At 38.3% G+C, this 13,617-nt stretch overlaps 1 protein-coding gene across 1 annotated transcript; it reads right to left on the bottom strand.

Annotated features, from left to right (window-relative positions):
* Positions 1 to 2,411: 2,411 nt before the first annotated feature.
* RRM2 (ribonucleotide reductase regulatory subunit M2) lies at positions 2,412 to 12,453 on the bottom strand. Its single transcript, XM_034432084.3, has 10 exons — positions 11,666 to 12,453; positions 10,865 to 10,942; positions 9,817 to 9,975; positions 9,357 to 9,473; positions 6,279 to 6,412; positions 4,676 to 4,770; positions 4,449 to 4,582; positions 4,073 to 4,177; positions 3,831 to 3,944; positions 2,412 to 3,099 (listed from the first exon to the last, which is right to left on the bottom strand). The coding sequence occupies exons 1-10, from the start codon at positions 11,759 to 11,761 to the stop codon at positions 2,947 to 2,949; spliced, it is 1,185 nt and encodes a 394-aa protein (XP_034287975.1). The 5' UTR covers positions 11,762 to 12,453; the 3' UTR covers positions 2,412 to 2,946.
* Between the last annotated feature and the right edge of the window lie 1,164 nt (positions 12,454 to 13,617).

The raw sequence follows: 13,617 nt of genomic DNA on the forward strand, positions 1-13,617 counted from the left end.
TGTTGGTCAAGTTCTTCTAAAGAACATATACCATATAGAGAAGCTTAAAAATGTAAAGATGTAAAGATGTCTAGCAAAGATAAACATTGTTACATAAACATTACTTTGCCCCCTTTCATTTCCAAATAAATAGATCAAAAGTGAATCTGTAGACTTCTGGGGAAAACAATGAAAAACAGGTCTGCAAAAGTTGTGTCCTTAGGCTGAACTGCTTTGTCCCCAAGCAGGAACTATTTTTGGAGCAGCCACAATAGGGATACAAAGAGGGGTGACTCGGCTTGCCCTCTTTCCCCAATGTGAGCTCTGGAGATCTTCCAAAGATAAGTGTGGGGTGGTGGGGAAGGTGTGGGGCCATCAGGTGGGAAGCAGGTCCAAGGCCTGCAGGAATCTAGCAGAGTTGGTTGACAGGGAGATAGGCAGGGCACACTGCAACTTCTCTGTGGCCGTAAGAACAAATTAATGTAGAGGTGTTTCAGCAGCCATAACTTTGAAACCAAGTAGGGGGGGTGTCTGTTGTAATTTTGAAGGTATTCAGAAATTTGTATGCTGCCTTTATTATGCCTACAAATAACTCAAGGTGGTGAACATATCCAGCATACCTTTTTCCCATTTCCCCCACAAATCCATGAAGTGGCTTGGGCTGAGAATAACTGGCTCAAAGCCACCTAGTTGCTTTTGTGGCTAAGGTGGGACTTGAACTCATGGTCCCCCGCTCTCCGGCCTGGTGCCTCCTTAACCACTACACCAAACTGGCTCTTAATTACTTGTAAATTACTTACAAGATTGTCTGATACTATAAAAATGGATATAGCAAGATATAAAACAATTTTACTATATAAAACAGACTAAAGCTGATTTGAATGTGGATTTTTAAAAGATACCAGACTACAAGTGTGAGATCAAAAAAGATACTGCAGATCTGAAAATGGATTTTAAAATGCTAGGTTACAAGAGTGATATGGAAAAGGATGCCACAATGTGTTTGCATTTGATGTCTTGATAAGTAAAGGGGACAAATAATAAATCAGAAATATGATTTGGAAAGTTTTCTTATTTTGAATTTACTAAAGAGATGTGTTAAACTATTAAAGCTGTTCCTAAAAGGAGACAGAGAAAAATTATAAAAAAATAATCTGGGGACATTGACAAGATTAAACATTAAGGCTTTTTAAAAGTAAACATAAGGAACTTATTTAACTAGGGTTAAATATAAACCATGTGGTTTCTGGTAGCTATTAAATGAGTTTCTTTTTGACCAGGACTGAAAGAGACTTTAAAGATCTGTTTATAAATGGAAAAAATTATTTTGCTTTTTTCTTAGAAAATGGTAAATTGGAATATAAAATTAATCTAATTAAGGTTAAAATATAAGTTAATATTTCTGAGAGCTCTTAACAGACCTTTGCTTATTAGGACTCAACGGCCAGTTTTTATAATTTAATTATTGATAAGAGGTGAGTTATGTGAAGAGACCTTTTTTAAAATTAATATTAGAGATATTAAGTTACTGAACTTTTTTATACTTGTCTGAAGGCAGGGGGAGCTAACTTTTACAGTATAGATTTTTTTTCCCCCTATTGTTTTCTCTTTGTACTTGTCTGCCATCTATTGGAACTCCAAAAGCACACTTTCTATGTGGCAGCATGAGTCCACTCCATATGGCCCCCACCCAAAAGGTCCTGAAGGCCTGGCTTTTTACCCAAACCTTTGGCCGAGTATGTTTAAAGCCCCCTTTTCTTTTTTCCTATCTGGATGTGTTATCTCTGCTGTCTATGTTCCTTTTCTTTTGTATTTTGTTTTAAATATTTTTAATCATTTGTAAACCACCCAGTATTTGTAGAGAGCCTTGCAACATAGAATTTAATAAATTAAAAATTGCATAAAAAAGAATTTTTTTGTAAATGATAAAAATAAATTAAAGGCAATCTGGTAAAGTGCTGCAAATGTTCTAATTTCTTCAGTGCAGGGGGAAAAAAAAAAGGAACTGCACTTCCAAATCAGTTTTCTTCCAGATGTGGAAAAGTACGTTTCATCAGCACCTACTTGATGCTGGAGAAATTATACAGGTTAACAGATACAGACTGTATCATATAAAATATTTCATAAGTTATTGCAAACTAGCAGGCTTTTGTCTATCTGCTAATATAGCAGTATGTATGCCTGATTGCATACATACAGTGTAAACAGAAGAAAACACTTGGGGCCGCCAGGTATAGGCCCTGTTCCTTTATCAAATAAACACATGCAGCTCACCCAATTCAATATACTTTTGGGCTGTATCCTAAATTAATAATGGTTTGGGTACCAGCTAAAAAGGAAAACTTCTAAAGATGATAAAAAGTAAGCAGGGGGAACAATTTGGGATGGGGAGTTTTTACTTAGAAAGCAACTCAATATTTTGATCCAGCAGCTTGAAAAATGGAATTTAATGAAGTTTTACTTCTATACAAAGTACTCCGCCAAAATAGTAAATACATATCAAGTAAGTTTCCATTTCAGTACATTGATTTAATTTACATGCAAGTAAAAGAAATTAAGATAATGCAGACTAAAAGAGTTTATTCCAAACTCACAATACTAGCCCTTTTGCAAAACAATAGGCTAGACCTTTAAAGTGCTATATTTATGTACAAACTATTAAAATAGTAAATATTTAAAACCTGTATTGGGCATTACAGTTACATGTTCATCAGCATTGCTGCAATTTATATCAGGAATAGAAAGGCTGCAAATCTTGCTTTAAGTTAACAGAACATACCACTTTACAATTGTTAGTATTTCCAAAAATGTGAATAGCTTGTTACAAAACACATTTTATAATTTTTTTGGCATTTTTCTGTTTAATTTGCCAAACCAATTACCTCAAGTACCACAACAGGATTTTGAAGATAATGGGCCAAAACCACTAGCCAGTCACTTCAAACCAGCTAAAAAGTCTTACTTCCTTTAGAAATCTGCATCCAAAGTGAATGAGTTATCTGCAGGACTTGACATCACACCCATCCTTTGATATTCTCCTACACGTTTTTCAAAGAAATTAGTCTTGCCTTCCAGAGAGATATTCTCCATAAAGTCAAATGGATTCTCAGCCTTGAATATCTGAAATTGGTAATTCAGGCATATGGTTATTACTAAAGCAAAACAATATAAGCCATTTTTGCTTAGTATTTCAAACAATCTCAAATGGCTATTATCAACTATTCCACAACGTCCCTATTTTTGTTTATAGCTCTACCTTGGCAATGTCTTTCACAGTTGTTACCTTCTGCATATAATTCTCCTACTAGAATTCTCTCTTAAAGATAAATAAAAATGATTTTTTTTCCAAATGCATATGTTCACCATAGTGTTCCCCAACATCACACTGTTCCTATTCCACTTTCAATATTCTCTAAGCCTGGGTTCATGATTTATCCCTTAATTACTCTGGAAAGAGAACAGAATGTGGGTTCTACTTTTAGCACGATGAAACAAGAGCTATTAAGGAAGTACACCATGCCACCCTAAGTCCACCATTGTTAACACTTTGGATGTGAATATTGGAAAGGTACAAGTCCAATAATATCTTCAAAAGCAAGATAGTCTGGAAATAGTTATTTAAAGCAAAATGGCTCAACAGTATGAAATTGCAACAGCATTATAATACATTTGCACAGAGTTCATTTGAGCTTACTATAAATTGAGATAAATAAGGGATATCATTGCAACAGTGCCCAGCTTAACCATGAAGTAGCACTAAAGAGCCAGAAACCAACTTAATGGCAAAAAAGGCAGACTTAAATATAAACAGATTGTATGGTAGTTCTTAAGAAACAGGGCACAAGACTTACCTTGTTAAAACCTAATTCCAGGATCAGTCTGTCTGCTACGAATTCAATATACTGCTTCATTAAAATGCAGTTCATGCCGATTAGGTTTACAGGCAATGCTTCTGTCAAAAATTCCTGCATTTAAGTAAACAAAGTATTTTAACACAAGACCTTAGAGACAATGAAATGCCCTGCTAAGTTTTAAGCTTCTTTTACTTTGATATGAGAATGTTTTACCATTACCAGAAAGAACTGCCAATTACCTGCTCTATTGTGACAGCATTTGTGATGATCTCCCTCACTTTTTCCTCAGTTGGTTTGTGCACCAAATGTTTGAACATTAGACAAGCAAAATCACAATGCAAGCCCTGTAAAGAATTGGAAGGTATTTCAAAGAACAATTGGAAGCAGCCATATATTTGTGTTATCAAAAAACAAAGTAGCGCACTAGTTAAAAGACTTCTACAAAACTTCCATATAATCGGTTACGGCAAAGTTCTTCACTACTGTTACCACCAATTAAGCAAAAAACATAATTACCATTGTTATTAGGCTTTGGCACTACAGAGATTTTCAAGTTTACAGAATTAACTCTGATGGAATCAATTATTTTTAGTTTCCTTCATCAACAAGCCATACCTCATCTCTACTAATCAGCTCATTAGAAAAAGTAAGTCCAGGCATTAGACCTCGTTTCTTCAGCCAAAATATTGATGCAAAAGAGCCAGAAAAGAAGATTCCTTCAACTGCAGCAAATGCTACTACACGTTCACCTGTTGAGAGAGAAAAAGCACAGTGGACATGAAGACTAGCTCAAATGCCATAAAGGAGAATCATCTGAAATGTCAATCTAGTACAATACATACCATAGGTGGCTTCTTTGTCCCCAATCCATTGCATGGCCCAATCAGCTTTCTTTTTCACGCATGGCAGGGTTTCAATAGCATTGAACAGAAATTCCCTAAAAGAACAAGAGTGCAGATTGATATGCTTCTGAAGTTATCATGCTTAGTCCCTGCTAAATAATCCCCCCTGAATGCATCCGTCTCTAAAAAAAATCCTGCCTAATGCATGTTAGAAAAAGAAAAAAATAAACAAAAATTGGCCTGATTCTTTTCCTTGGCTTGTGAATCCTTTTGAAGGTAAATTCCCTGCAATTCGTCTCACTGGTCATTCTAAAGGTGGTAGAGTTGATCCTGATTTCCATATTTTGAGAGCTGCAACCTCTCTCTTCTCATAACTGCTCTTGTGAAGAGTCAGTTGCAGGAGATTCCACACCGAGGAGGAATCCAAAAGTCAGACTTCTCTTCTCAGACCAGATCTCCATTTGTACACTTGAAGGAGAATATGCAATCTGGGACTCAGACATAGTAGGGATTAGCACTGAAGAGTTTAGGAAAACACCCTAAAACTACATAAACAAATTCAAACCGCTTTGCAGTTTACATATAGGATTTTTCAGATGGTGGGGCAGTCTATCGTTTGAACAAAAACAAATGACAACCTCCCTACCACATCCCACTGGTTGATTAAACTGAGATTTGTGACAGCACTTATTATGGTCAGTGGCATTGCTTTATGAAAGAAAGTAACTGGTGCTTCAAGACATGATCTTCTTTCTCAATAAATGCCTCATTCTATCTCCCAGCTCCAAATGTAAGAACATGCGGATTATGGCAGAGAAAAGTGCCCAAAAGTAGAAGCGCACGTATGCCACTACAGGTCACAGGGGGGAAGACAGGTCTACTGTTATGACAACTGGGAAATTGAGGATGACACCCGTTAACAGCTTATTACCCCATTGTTTGAAATATTTTGCCCTGCAATAGACAAATATCCACTAATGTCCAGAACTACATAGAAGCAGCTGTCAATTTCTTTTGTGTACTCTAGGTTCTGAAAACATAATCTCAGAGCATATGGATATCCAAGCAGATTTGGAAACAATTCCAAATTCAGTTCAAAACAATATTTTGGATAAGTTTCAAACTGAGTTGGAAAGGACTAAGCAACAGAAAGGCTAGCTGTTCAGAAGACCTCAGTATTAACAACACTTATATTTGCACTGCAGCAATCAAGATATGAAAGGGAGAATGTGTACAGGAGTATGCAAAGATACTTATATTACATCTATCAGCAACTCTTTAAAGAAACTGCTTTTTTCTAGCCCTTGTGGCACCAAAAAAAAAATGATTTGAGCTGACAACAGGAAGATATACACTCTCATGTACACTCCAAAATACTTCCCCACCCCTTCAGATCTCTGCAGTTCTTAGGCACTGTAGGAATCTGTTTCTGTTTTACAAAACAGAATAAATATCTTTTCTTGTATTGTTAAGACAAAAAAACCCTTATTTGCAGAATTTCTATAAAACTAAGGAATACAGCTATGCTTTTCATAAAGTGCTTCCACATTCAATAAATATTTAATACAGCATGCTCAAGTATGTATCTAGAAACAATACTAACCGTTCTTTAGAATCCTTAATGTAAGTATCAATAAGTAAACTATACATTTCTGAATGAATATTCTCCATGGCAATCTGGAAGCCATAGAAACAGCGTGCTTCTGTGACTTGTATTTCTTGGCTGAATCGCTCCACCTAGAGGATAGATATTTACAATATGTTACAATGCATATATCTCATTTGATCAGGTTATTTCTGACTAATTTCCTGCATATGTGATACAAATACAAATGTCCTTTATCTTCCAAAAATATGCCAAGTTCTGCTATTATTAAATTTAGTTTTTGAAAACTTAAACAAATACTCAAACACATGTTCACGTTTACTTGCTTAAAAGGCTAAGATATCAATCTTAATTTCATCCCTTCCATTTTAATTACCCATTTTATTACATCTAAATTGTCAGATTACTAGATAAACTGAATTCAAATTTGCACCTTGAAAAAAAGGAAAACGTTTTTGAATCAGGCTGATTCATGTATTTTTTGGCATTATGAAGGAAATTTGTCGCTTTCTTCCAGATTGTTTTGCAATTTCCCAGTCTAGCCTGCACAACATATGCCAAGTATTTCTTGATAAAACCTATTCTGCTAAAATTAGGTAAGTACATGACAATGTTTGTTTCAAACTCAGAATAAAACACATGCTGGAAATTCTGCATGGTGAGGAGTTAGAACAAACACAATCATTTCTTCACTCCACTGCTATCATCCCAGGCTCAAATTTTACTGGCCATAGCCTACTCTCTAATAGAGAAGGCAGTCTTAAGGAAGATTAGGAATGATAGGGCTGGTGGGATACACCATTGCAGTCCGCTAAATGAAAAGGCCATGAACATTACCCTTGCCCTTTCCTCTCTGCCCAAAGCCTCTGGCAATGATAGATTCCTTCCCAACCACTTCTGCATGGAACACTATAGCATTGTAGTCCATGCAGGCATCAAAACAGTTCTACTTTAGTTCAAGAAGAGCACCCAAAAGTATCTCTTTCATACTTAGGTTTTGCTTCTCTAAAAGAAAAGATCATACTCAAACTACCTTCTTCCATTTTCTCTACATGTACCATATGCAGTTCATATTCATCAACTTAAACTCAATTTTCTACAATTTACAATCTGAATACATAACCAGCCCTTCTAAAAAGCACTACATCTAGAGATATTTATGCAGCATTGTGCCTATGTTAGCTTATTTACAGATATTATCCCATCATTTTATCAATTTATACATAATCTATACTACATCCTTTAAGGATCAGCAACCATCCAAACTTATTCTAATGGCACTGAATGAGTTCTTGGAGTTCCAGCCACTGTAGCATCCTACAGTTGCCTTTGCAACTTTTTTTGCCCAGCTTGACAAGCAATGTCAATGGGGGAGCCAGCAGGAAGCCACATGGCAGGATCATTTAACAAACAATGGAGTCTCCGTTAATAACAGGAGTTCCAGAATTGCCATTGCTAAGCAAGTCACATGGCATCAGTGTTGCTTAGTGACAGTAATTCTGGTACCAATTTTTAAAACTAGGGAGTACAGGTAGTCCTCAACTTACAATAGAAATTAGGTTTTCATTACTAAACAAGGCCAAAAGCACAACCACATTGCTTATTGATGGCAATCCCTAGAGTCCCAATTGCACAGTTAACCAAATCCCATGGTCATTAGGTAAGGCAGTTTTCTATAACTGAAGTTAGCATGGAAGTTGGCAGGAAGTTGCAAATCCCAACTCAGCAGGCAGGTAAGTAGCTGCTGCTGTTGGGTAGGGAAGGTAATAAGAGTCCATAAGAGGCACCTGAATAGCCAGAATGGTGTGAACACAGAAGGGCTGGGAGACAATGTGCAAGTGGGGGTGAAGGCTTTGGTGGTTTTGAATGTTGACAAAACAAAGATCACTGTTCATTTTAGAAAGAGCATAATCCCATTCCACTTTGCATCAAAGCTGCAGCTGGGGAGGTAGTCAACAGTATTAAATATTTGGGGGTACAGATAACTAACAATCTGACCTAGTCTCTTCATATCTTTAGTGAAATGTGCAAACCAGCGTTTGCATTTCCTGTGTCAGATAAGGAAAGCACATCTTTCTCCTTCTGTCCTGGCCACTTTTTACAGAGACATAATTGACAGCATTTTAACAAACTGCATCAATATTTGGCTTGGTGGTAGCAATGCCTCAGATAGAAAGTCCATACAGAGCGGTAAGGATGGCAGAGATTATAGGAAGCTCGCTTCCTGTTATTCAGGATACTGCTTATAAGCACTGTGTGCTTAGAGAACTCGAAGCATTGTCATGAGACCCCAACACCTACTTCATGGTCTGTTTTTGTTGCTCCCCTCTGGGAGGAGGTTCTAAAGTATTTATAGCAGAACCACTAGGTTCTGTAACAGCTTTGTTCCTTACGCCATCTGTCTTGTAAACTCACAATTTTTTTTTGTCATGTATATGTATACATTCGAACTAGACCGTGATGCTATGTCATATATGTAGATATATGCATAATAGTTATCAGAGAGCTGAATGCAATGAAATGTTAATTTAATGTATGCTGATTAGTGTACATTTAAAGTGACAGTAAAGTTCTATTTTATTCCATATATTATTTGCATACTATTGAAAGTCACTTTGATATTGCGAAAAAAATCAGGAAATTTAAAATTATAGTCCATTAAAATGGAGCTGTTATTCCCACAGGTTTATAAGTTTCCATAGCTTTTCCTCTAGTTTCATATTTCAACTGTGGTACTAAGTATTTAGGAAAAGATTCCTTAATCATAAATCAGGATTTTTTTCCCCTTTTGTTTATCATGTTTTTAATCAGCTAGAAAAGCTACAGAAAAACCTTATGAGGAAGCGGGCACCATAACCCATTTTATACTTCTGGTGTAGGAAGAATAAAAAAAGGCTAGAACTTTACTGCTTGCTTCTTTTGATAGTATATCTGAATTGCTATTTTAAAGTAAGGTAGACAGGATCACTCAAGACTCTTTGCTGTAGATGCTATAGATTACTGGCAATTAATATACATACGGAAAATTGGGATAATTATTTTGGCATATTGGATATAAAATTTGAACATGCTTACCAAGTTTTCATTGACAATACCATCACTTGCAGCAAAGAATGCTAAGACGTGTGAAATGAAATACTTCTCTTCTGGTTTTAAGGACTCCCAGTGCTGAAGATCTTTAGAAAGATCCACCTAAATACATCAAACAGCCAGTGAGAATAGTCACAATACAAGCAATTACTTTAAAACATTTTTTTTTCTTTTCAAAAGATAGGATAATAATTTAAGTAGCATTCTTCCTTCCATTTTATCTCCTCTGATAAATCAAAGATTGATTGGGCAGAGATAGTAATTAATTAAAAGACATTCTAGTGAGCTTCCATGACTGAGTTTAGGTTTACACCTATCTTTTTTAGTCCTAATCCAGCAATCTGATCAGACTGGCTCTCCTGACAGTTACTCTAAACCTATCTTGTTAGTGTTGCTCCTATCTCCACTCCAGAGCCTCAAAGGAAAGAGAATAAAAGGCCTTCACCTCTTCAGCTGTCCAGAAGGATGCCTCTGCTTTCTTGTACATTTGCCAGATGTCATGGTATTGAATAGGAAAAATGACAAAACGGTGAGGATTGTCCCTTAAGAGAGGCTCATCTTGCACATTGTTTGATGGAAGCGGCTTCGTTCCTTTAGGCACCTCCTGAAAAGTACAATATATTACCATGCAATATATTACCATGTTAGAAGCATTTCTATGAGAAAAAACATATTTTCAATAGTTCTAGATTAAGACAAATTCAGTAATAAAACCACACCGAATCTTGATTTTTTTGAGAGAATAACAAAAGCCCAACTTCTTAGATTCTACTTTACATCCTAAAAAAGAATCATAAAGGAGACAGATAGGTTTTGTATACGGATAGGAATTGAATGGTCCAGAGAAGTTAGAATGCAAAAGGATCAAAGCACAAGAATGATTAAGGGCAGAGAATATGAACTAAAGAGAAAAATAAGAACAAAGCTGATAAACTCAAGAAAATTCCTTTAAAAAGTAAAAAAAAAAAACAACTGTGTGTGTGTATGTGTATATATATATAAAATCTACACCAGGCAAGTTAGAGTCAGAAATTAGAATAGGACAGGACCTGAGGCCCCAAGAAAAGCTGCAATGGCAATAAAGTGAGCCTTCTCCTTTAAACTATTGTTTGCTCAGCTGATTCAACTAACCGACAAATGTGTTGCTAAACCTAAGAAAATAAACTTTAATCCCTTAAAGAAAAAAAAAACCCAACTAGGGCCCGCTGAAAGGCCAACGATCCACTCTCCCGTTTCCCTCTCAATGCCTGTCTCTTTGCGTAATGGGGCTTTTGGCGCCAAAGCTGCAGAGAAGACAACTGAGTCCCGCCCTCGCTCCTTCCTATGCGGCGGGAACGAGTGGAAGGTTAAGGTTTCCACCCTTTCCACACAAAGGACTGCCTTCCATCCCCACGCAGCCTCCCGGTCCCACTCTCGAACCCTTCGATCCCCCCCCCACCCCCCCGCCCCAAATCGGCGAGACGAACCGCTCGCCTCTCACCACGAAGACTCACCGCTTCGTCACCGGGCTCCCGAAATATCTTCCGCGCCGTCTTGGCCGCCAGGACTCGGGTGGCGTTGAACGAGGGGGGCTACGAAGGCGGAAAAAAAAAAGAGACGGGAAACGAGGTCAGGGTGGATTTTAAAGGCAGGTAAAGCCAGAAAGGGGTCCGGACGCCCTTACGAGGGAGCGCTTTTTTCCGGTGCGGACTTCCACGACTCTTCCCCGGCTGAGAAAAAGGCCAGGCCTTCGGGAAGGCTCGCTCGAGGTCAGCGGTAACTCGGCGCCCTTCCCATTGGGGGGGGGGGATTTCAGTTCCCGTCATTCCAGTTTTAAGAACCGCCAAAAAAGCAAAGACGGCGGGAGTTGCAGTTCGATACATTTAAAAAGGCATCGCATGAACGATCCGGCGCAGGAATTTTGAATCCCTGGTGAATATTTATCCCGAGAAATCGCTCCCACAAATAATTGGAAGCGAATCGAGCAAAATGCCGCGGCTGCCTAACAAAAGGCGTCTCCGGGGAGCCACACTAATCTCCCAAATTATGGGCTCAGAAAAGCTGCCTTCTTCTTCCCCCCCCCAACCCCCCATGTTCCTCAGTTTGTGTTGCAAATATAATCTGCACCGTCTCCCGCTAGAGCTGTGTGAGTAAAGTTTCTCAAGAAAACTAAGACAACTTTTCCGACTCCTTTTCCCCACCTCTGGACCTCCGGATTCTCCCCCTCCCCCAATACAAAGGGGTTCTTTTGCTTCCCTGCCCTAAAAGGTTCACTCTCCAGGAGATAAACCATTCCTGTCCCCTTTTAGCCTCACCGTGTTCTCCTTGTCGTTCAAAGGCACCTTCTTCTTGGGCGAGAACTGGGGCTGCTGCTCATTCCGAAGGGAGAGAGGGTTGCGAGTAGAGATCATCGTTCGGCTTGAGAGAGTGAGAGAGAGGCAGGGAAACAGCTAACCGGAGAAAAGCGAGAGGGAGCCCGCTCGCCGCTTTATATGAGTTTCGAACTTGGCGCCAGAACACTGGATCGCCCAATCGCAAAGCGACTGGAAGCCCTCTCTGCGGTTTGCAATTGGCTGAGCGACGCACCCCATTGTACCCCAAACGCGGGAATCTGAAGCAAAGGCCTGCCTCTTCTTCTGAGTGTGTATTGGATTAGCACGCGAAGCAACGCGAGATTGCTGAATGCGGGAAGGAGTAATAATAACTCAAAACTGCAACTGGACTTTCTTGATTTAAAAAAAAAAACACTTTGGGACAACTACGACCCGGATTGAGAATCTCCATAAATGAATGGCAATGTTTTAATGCGATTTTATTGGTTATAGAGGCGAATTCTTCAAAACCGTGTCAAGAATGTCCTCAACCTTCTCACAATGTTTATAATTGGGAAAAAAGAGAATGACGTGACAATTCCCCCTCTATATGCACTAAGAATTTATACAGTGAAAGAAAAGGAGTACTAACGTATACTTTTCAAATGTAGTTTTTTCCAAGCACTGCAATTAAACCTATTGTCATTAGTGTTAGATAAGTAGCGATAGGTTTGCTGCTAGATTTAGATTGAGTAAAGCTATTTTTAATAAACCATTGCAATACCTTAATTCTAAGGTGACCAGATTTTAACATTGGTAAAGAGGGACATTGTGGGCGTGGCTATCTGGTCATGTGACTGGGTGGGTGTGGCTATCTGGTCATGTGACCGGGTGGCCATGGCTATCTGGTCATGTGACCGGGTGGCCATGGCTATGTGTATAGGGTAAGGTGAACAGATTTTAACATTGGTAAGAAGGACACCATTGTGGGCGTGACTTATTGTGTGGACGTGGCTTGGAGGCCATGTGACTGGGTGGGCGTGGCTAGCTGGTCATGTGACCGGGTGGCCATGGCTATGTGTATAGGGACTACTCAGAGGGCTGAAAAGTCATTTCTGACAGGTCCTCACACTTTTGACTGGTCCTCACACTTATGACCATCCTCACATTTATGCCCGTGCAGTATTCTTAACAACCATGTCACTCATTTCACAACTGCTTCTCTTCAACATGGTGACAAGATAGGGCAAAAATGTAAAATGTGAGGACAGTCATAAGTTCAAGGACTGGTCAAAAGTGTGAGGACCAGTCAAAAATAACTTTTTCAGCCCTCTGAGTAGTCCATATGCATTAAAGGATACAGCAATAGAGAGGGATGAAGGAATGGAAATTAGAGTAGGAGTGAGGGTAAGAGAGGGAGGAAGAGAGGAGGAGAAGGAGAAAGGAAGAGGAAGTAGGGAGGAGAAAAAGAGGGTGGGGGGAAGAGAAAGTAAGAAGGAAAGAAAAGAGAGTGGTGGTAGGTTTGAGGAGAAAGATTGCTGTACAATAAAAAAGATGAAAGGGAAGAAAGCCAACCCCAAGCAAATATAAAGATATTAAGATTAAGAATGAATTGTTAAACTTTAAAGAATAAAAGAGAACAAATATGAATAAATAGCAATAATTAGAAACACACATACAAACATACAATGTATTTTCTTTGAACAGAATATTTGGCTGGTTCACAAATTTAAACAGCGTTTAGTCATTTCAATTAAATTTACAATTTCTATATTTCCTTTTTGCCATATTTATTCCTCATCTATTTTTTTTAAAAAAACAATATTACCCTTCATCCTCATCTCTAATCTTAATCAAATTCAATTTTTCCCTTCTATTCTATATTATACCCCTTCCCATTGTCATCTATTTTTATATCCATCCTCACATTGGTTAATTATGTAATTATGTAATAC

This window comes from Pantherophis guttatus, chromosome 1 (assembly GCF_059756535.1).
Source record: "Pantherophis guttatus breed Tessera chromosome 1, ASM5975653v1, whole genome shotgun sequence".
Lineage (NCBI taxonomy): Eukaryota > Metazoa > Chordata > Lepidosauria > Squamata > Colubridae > Pantherophis > Pantherophis guttatus.

Bases quoted from the DNA above. Each gene is read 5' to 3' on its own strand.
- RRM2 (XM_034432084.3), bottom strand. From the start codon at position 11,761: ATGATCTCTACTCGCAACCCTCTCTCCCTTCGGAATGAGCAGCAGCCC. The intron at 6,413-9,356 runs GTAAGCATGTTC...TCTATCCTCTAG, and splicing joins GTATTGTCAATGAAAACTTG to GTGGAGCGATTCAGCCAAGA. The intron at 4,178-4,448 runs GTATGGCTTGTT...AATTCTTTACAG, and splicing joins AGCTGATTAGTAGAGATGAG to GGCTTGCATTGTGATTTTGC.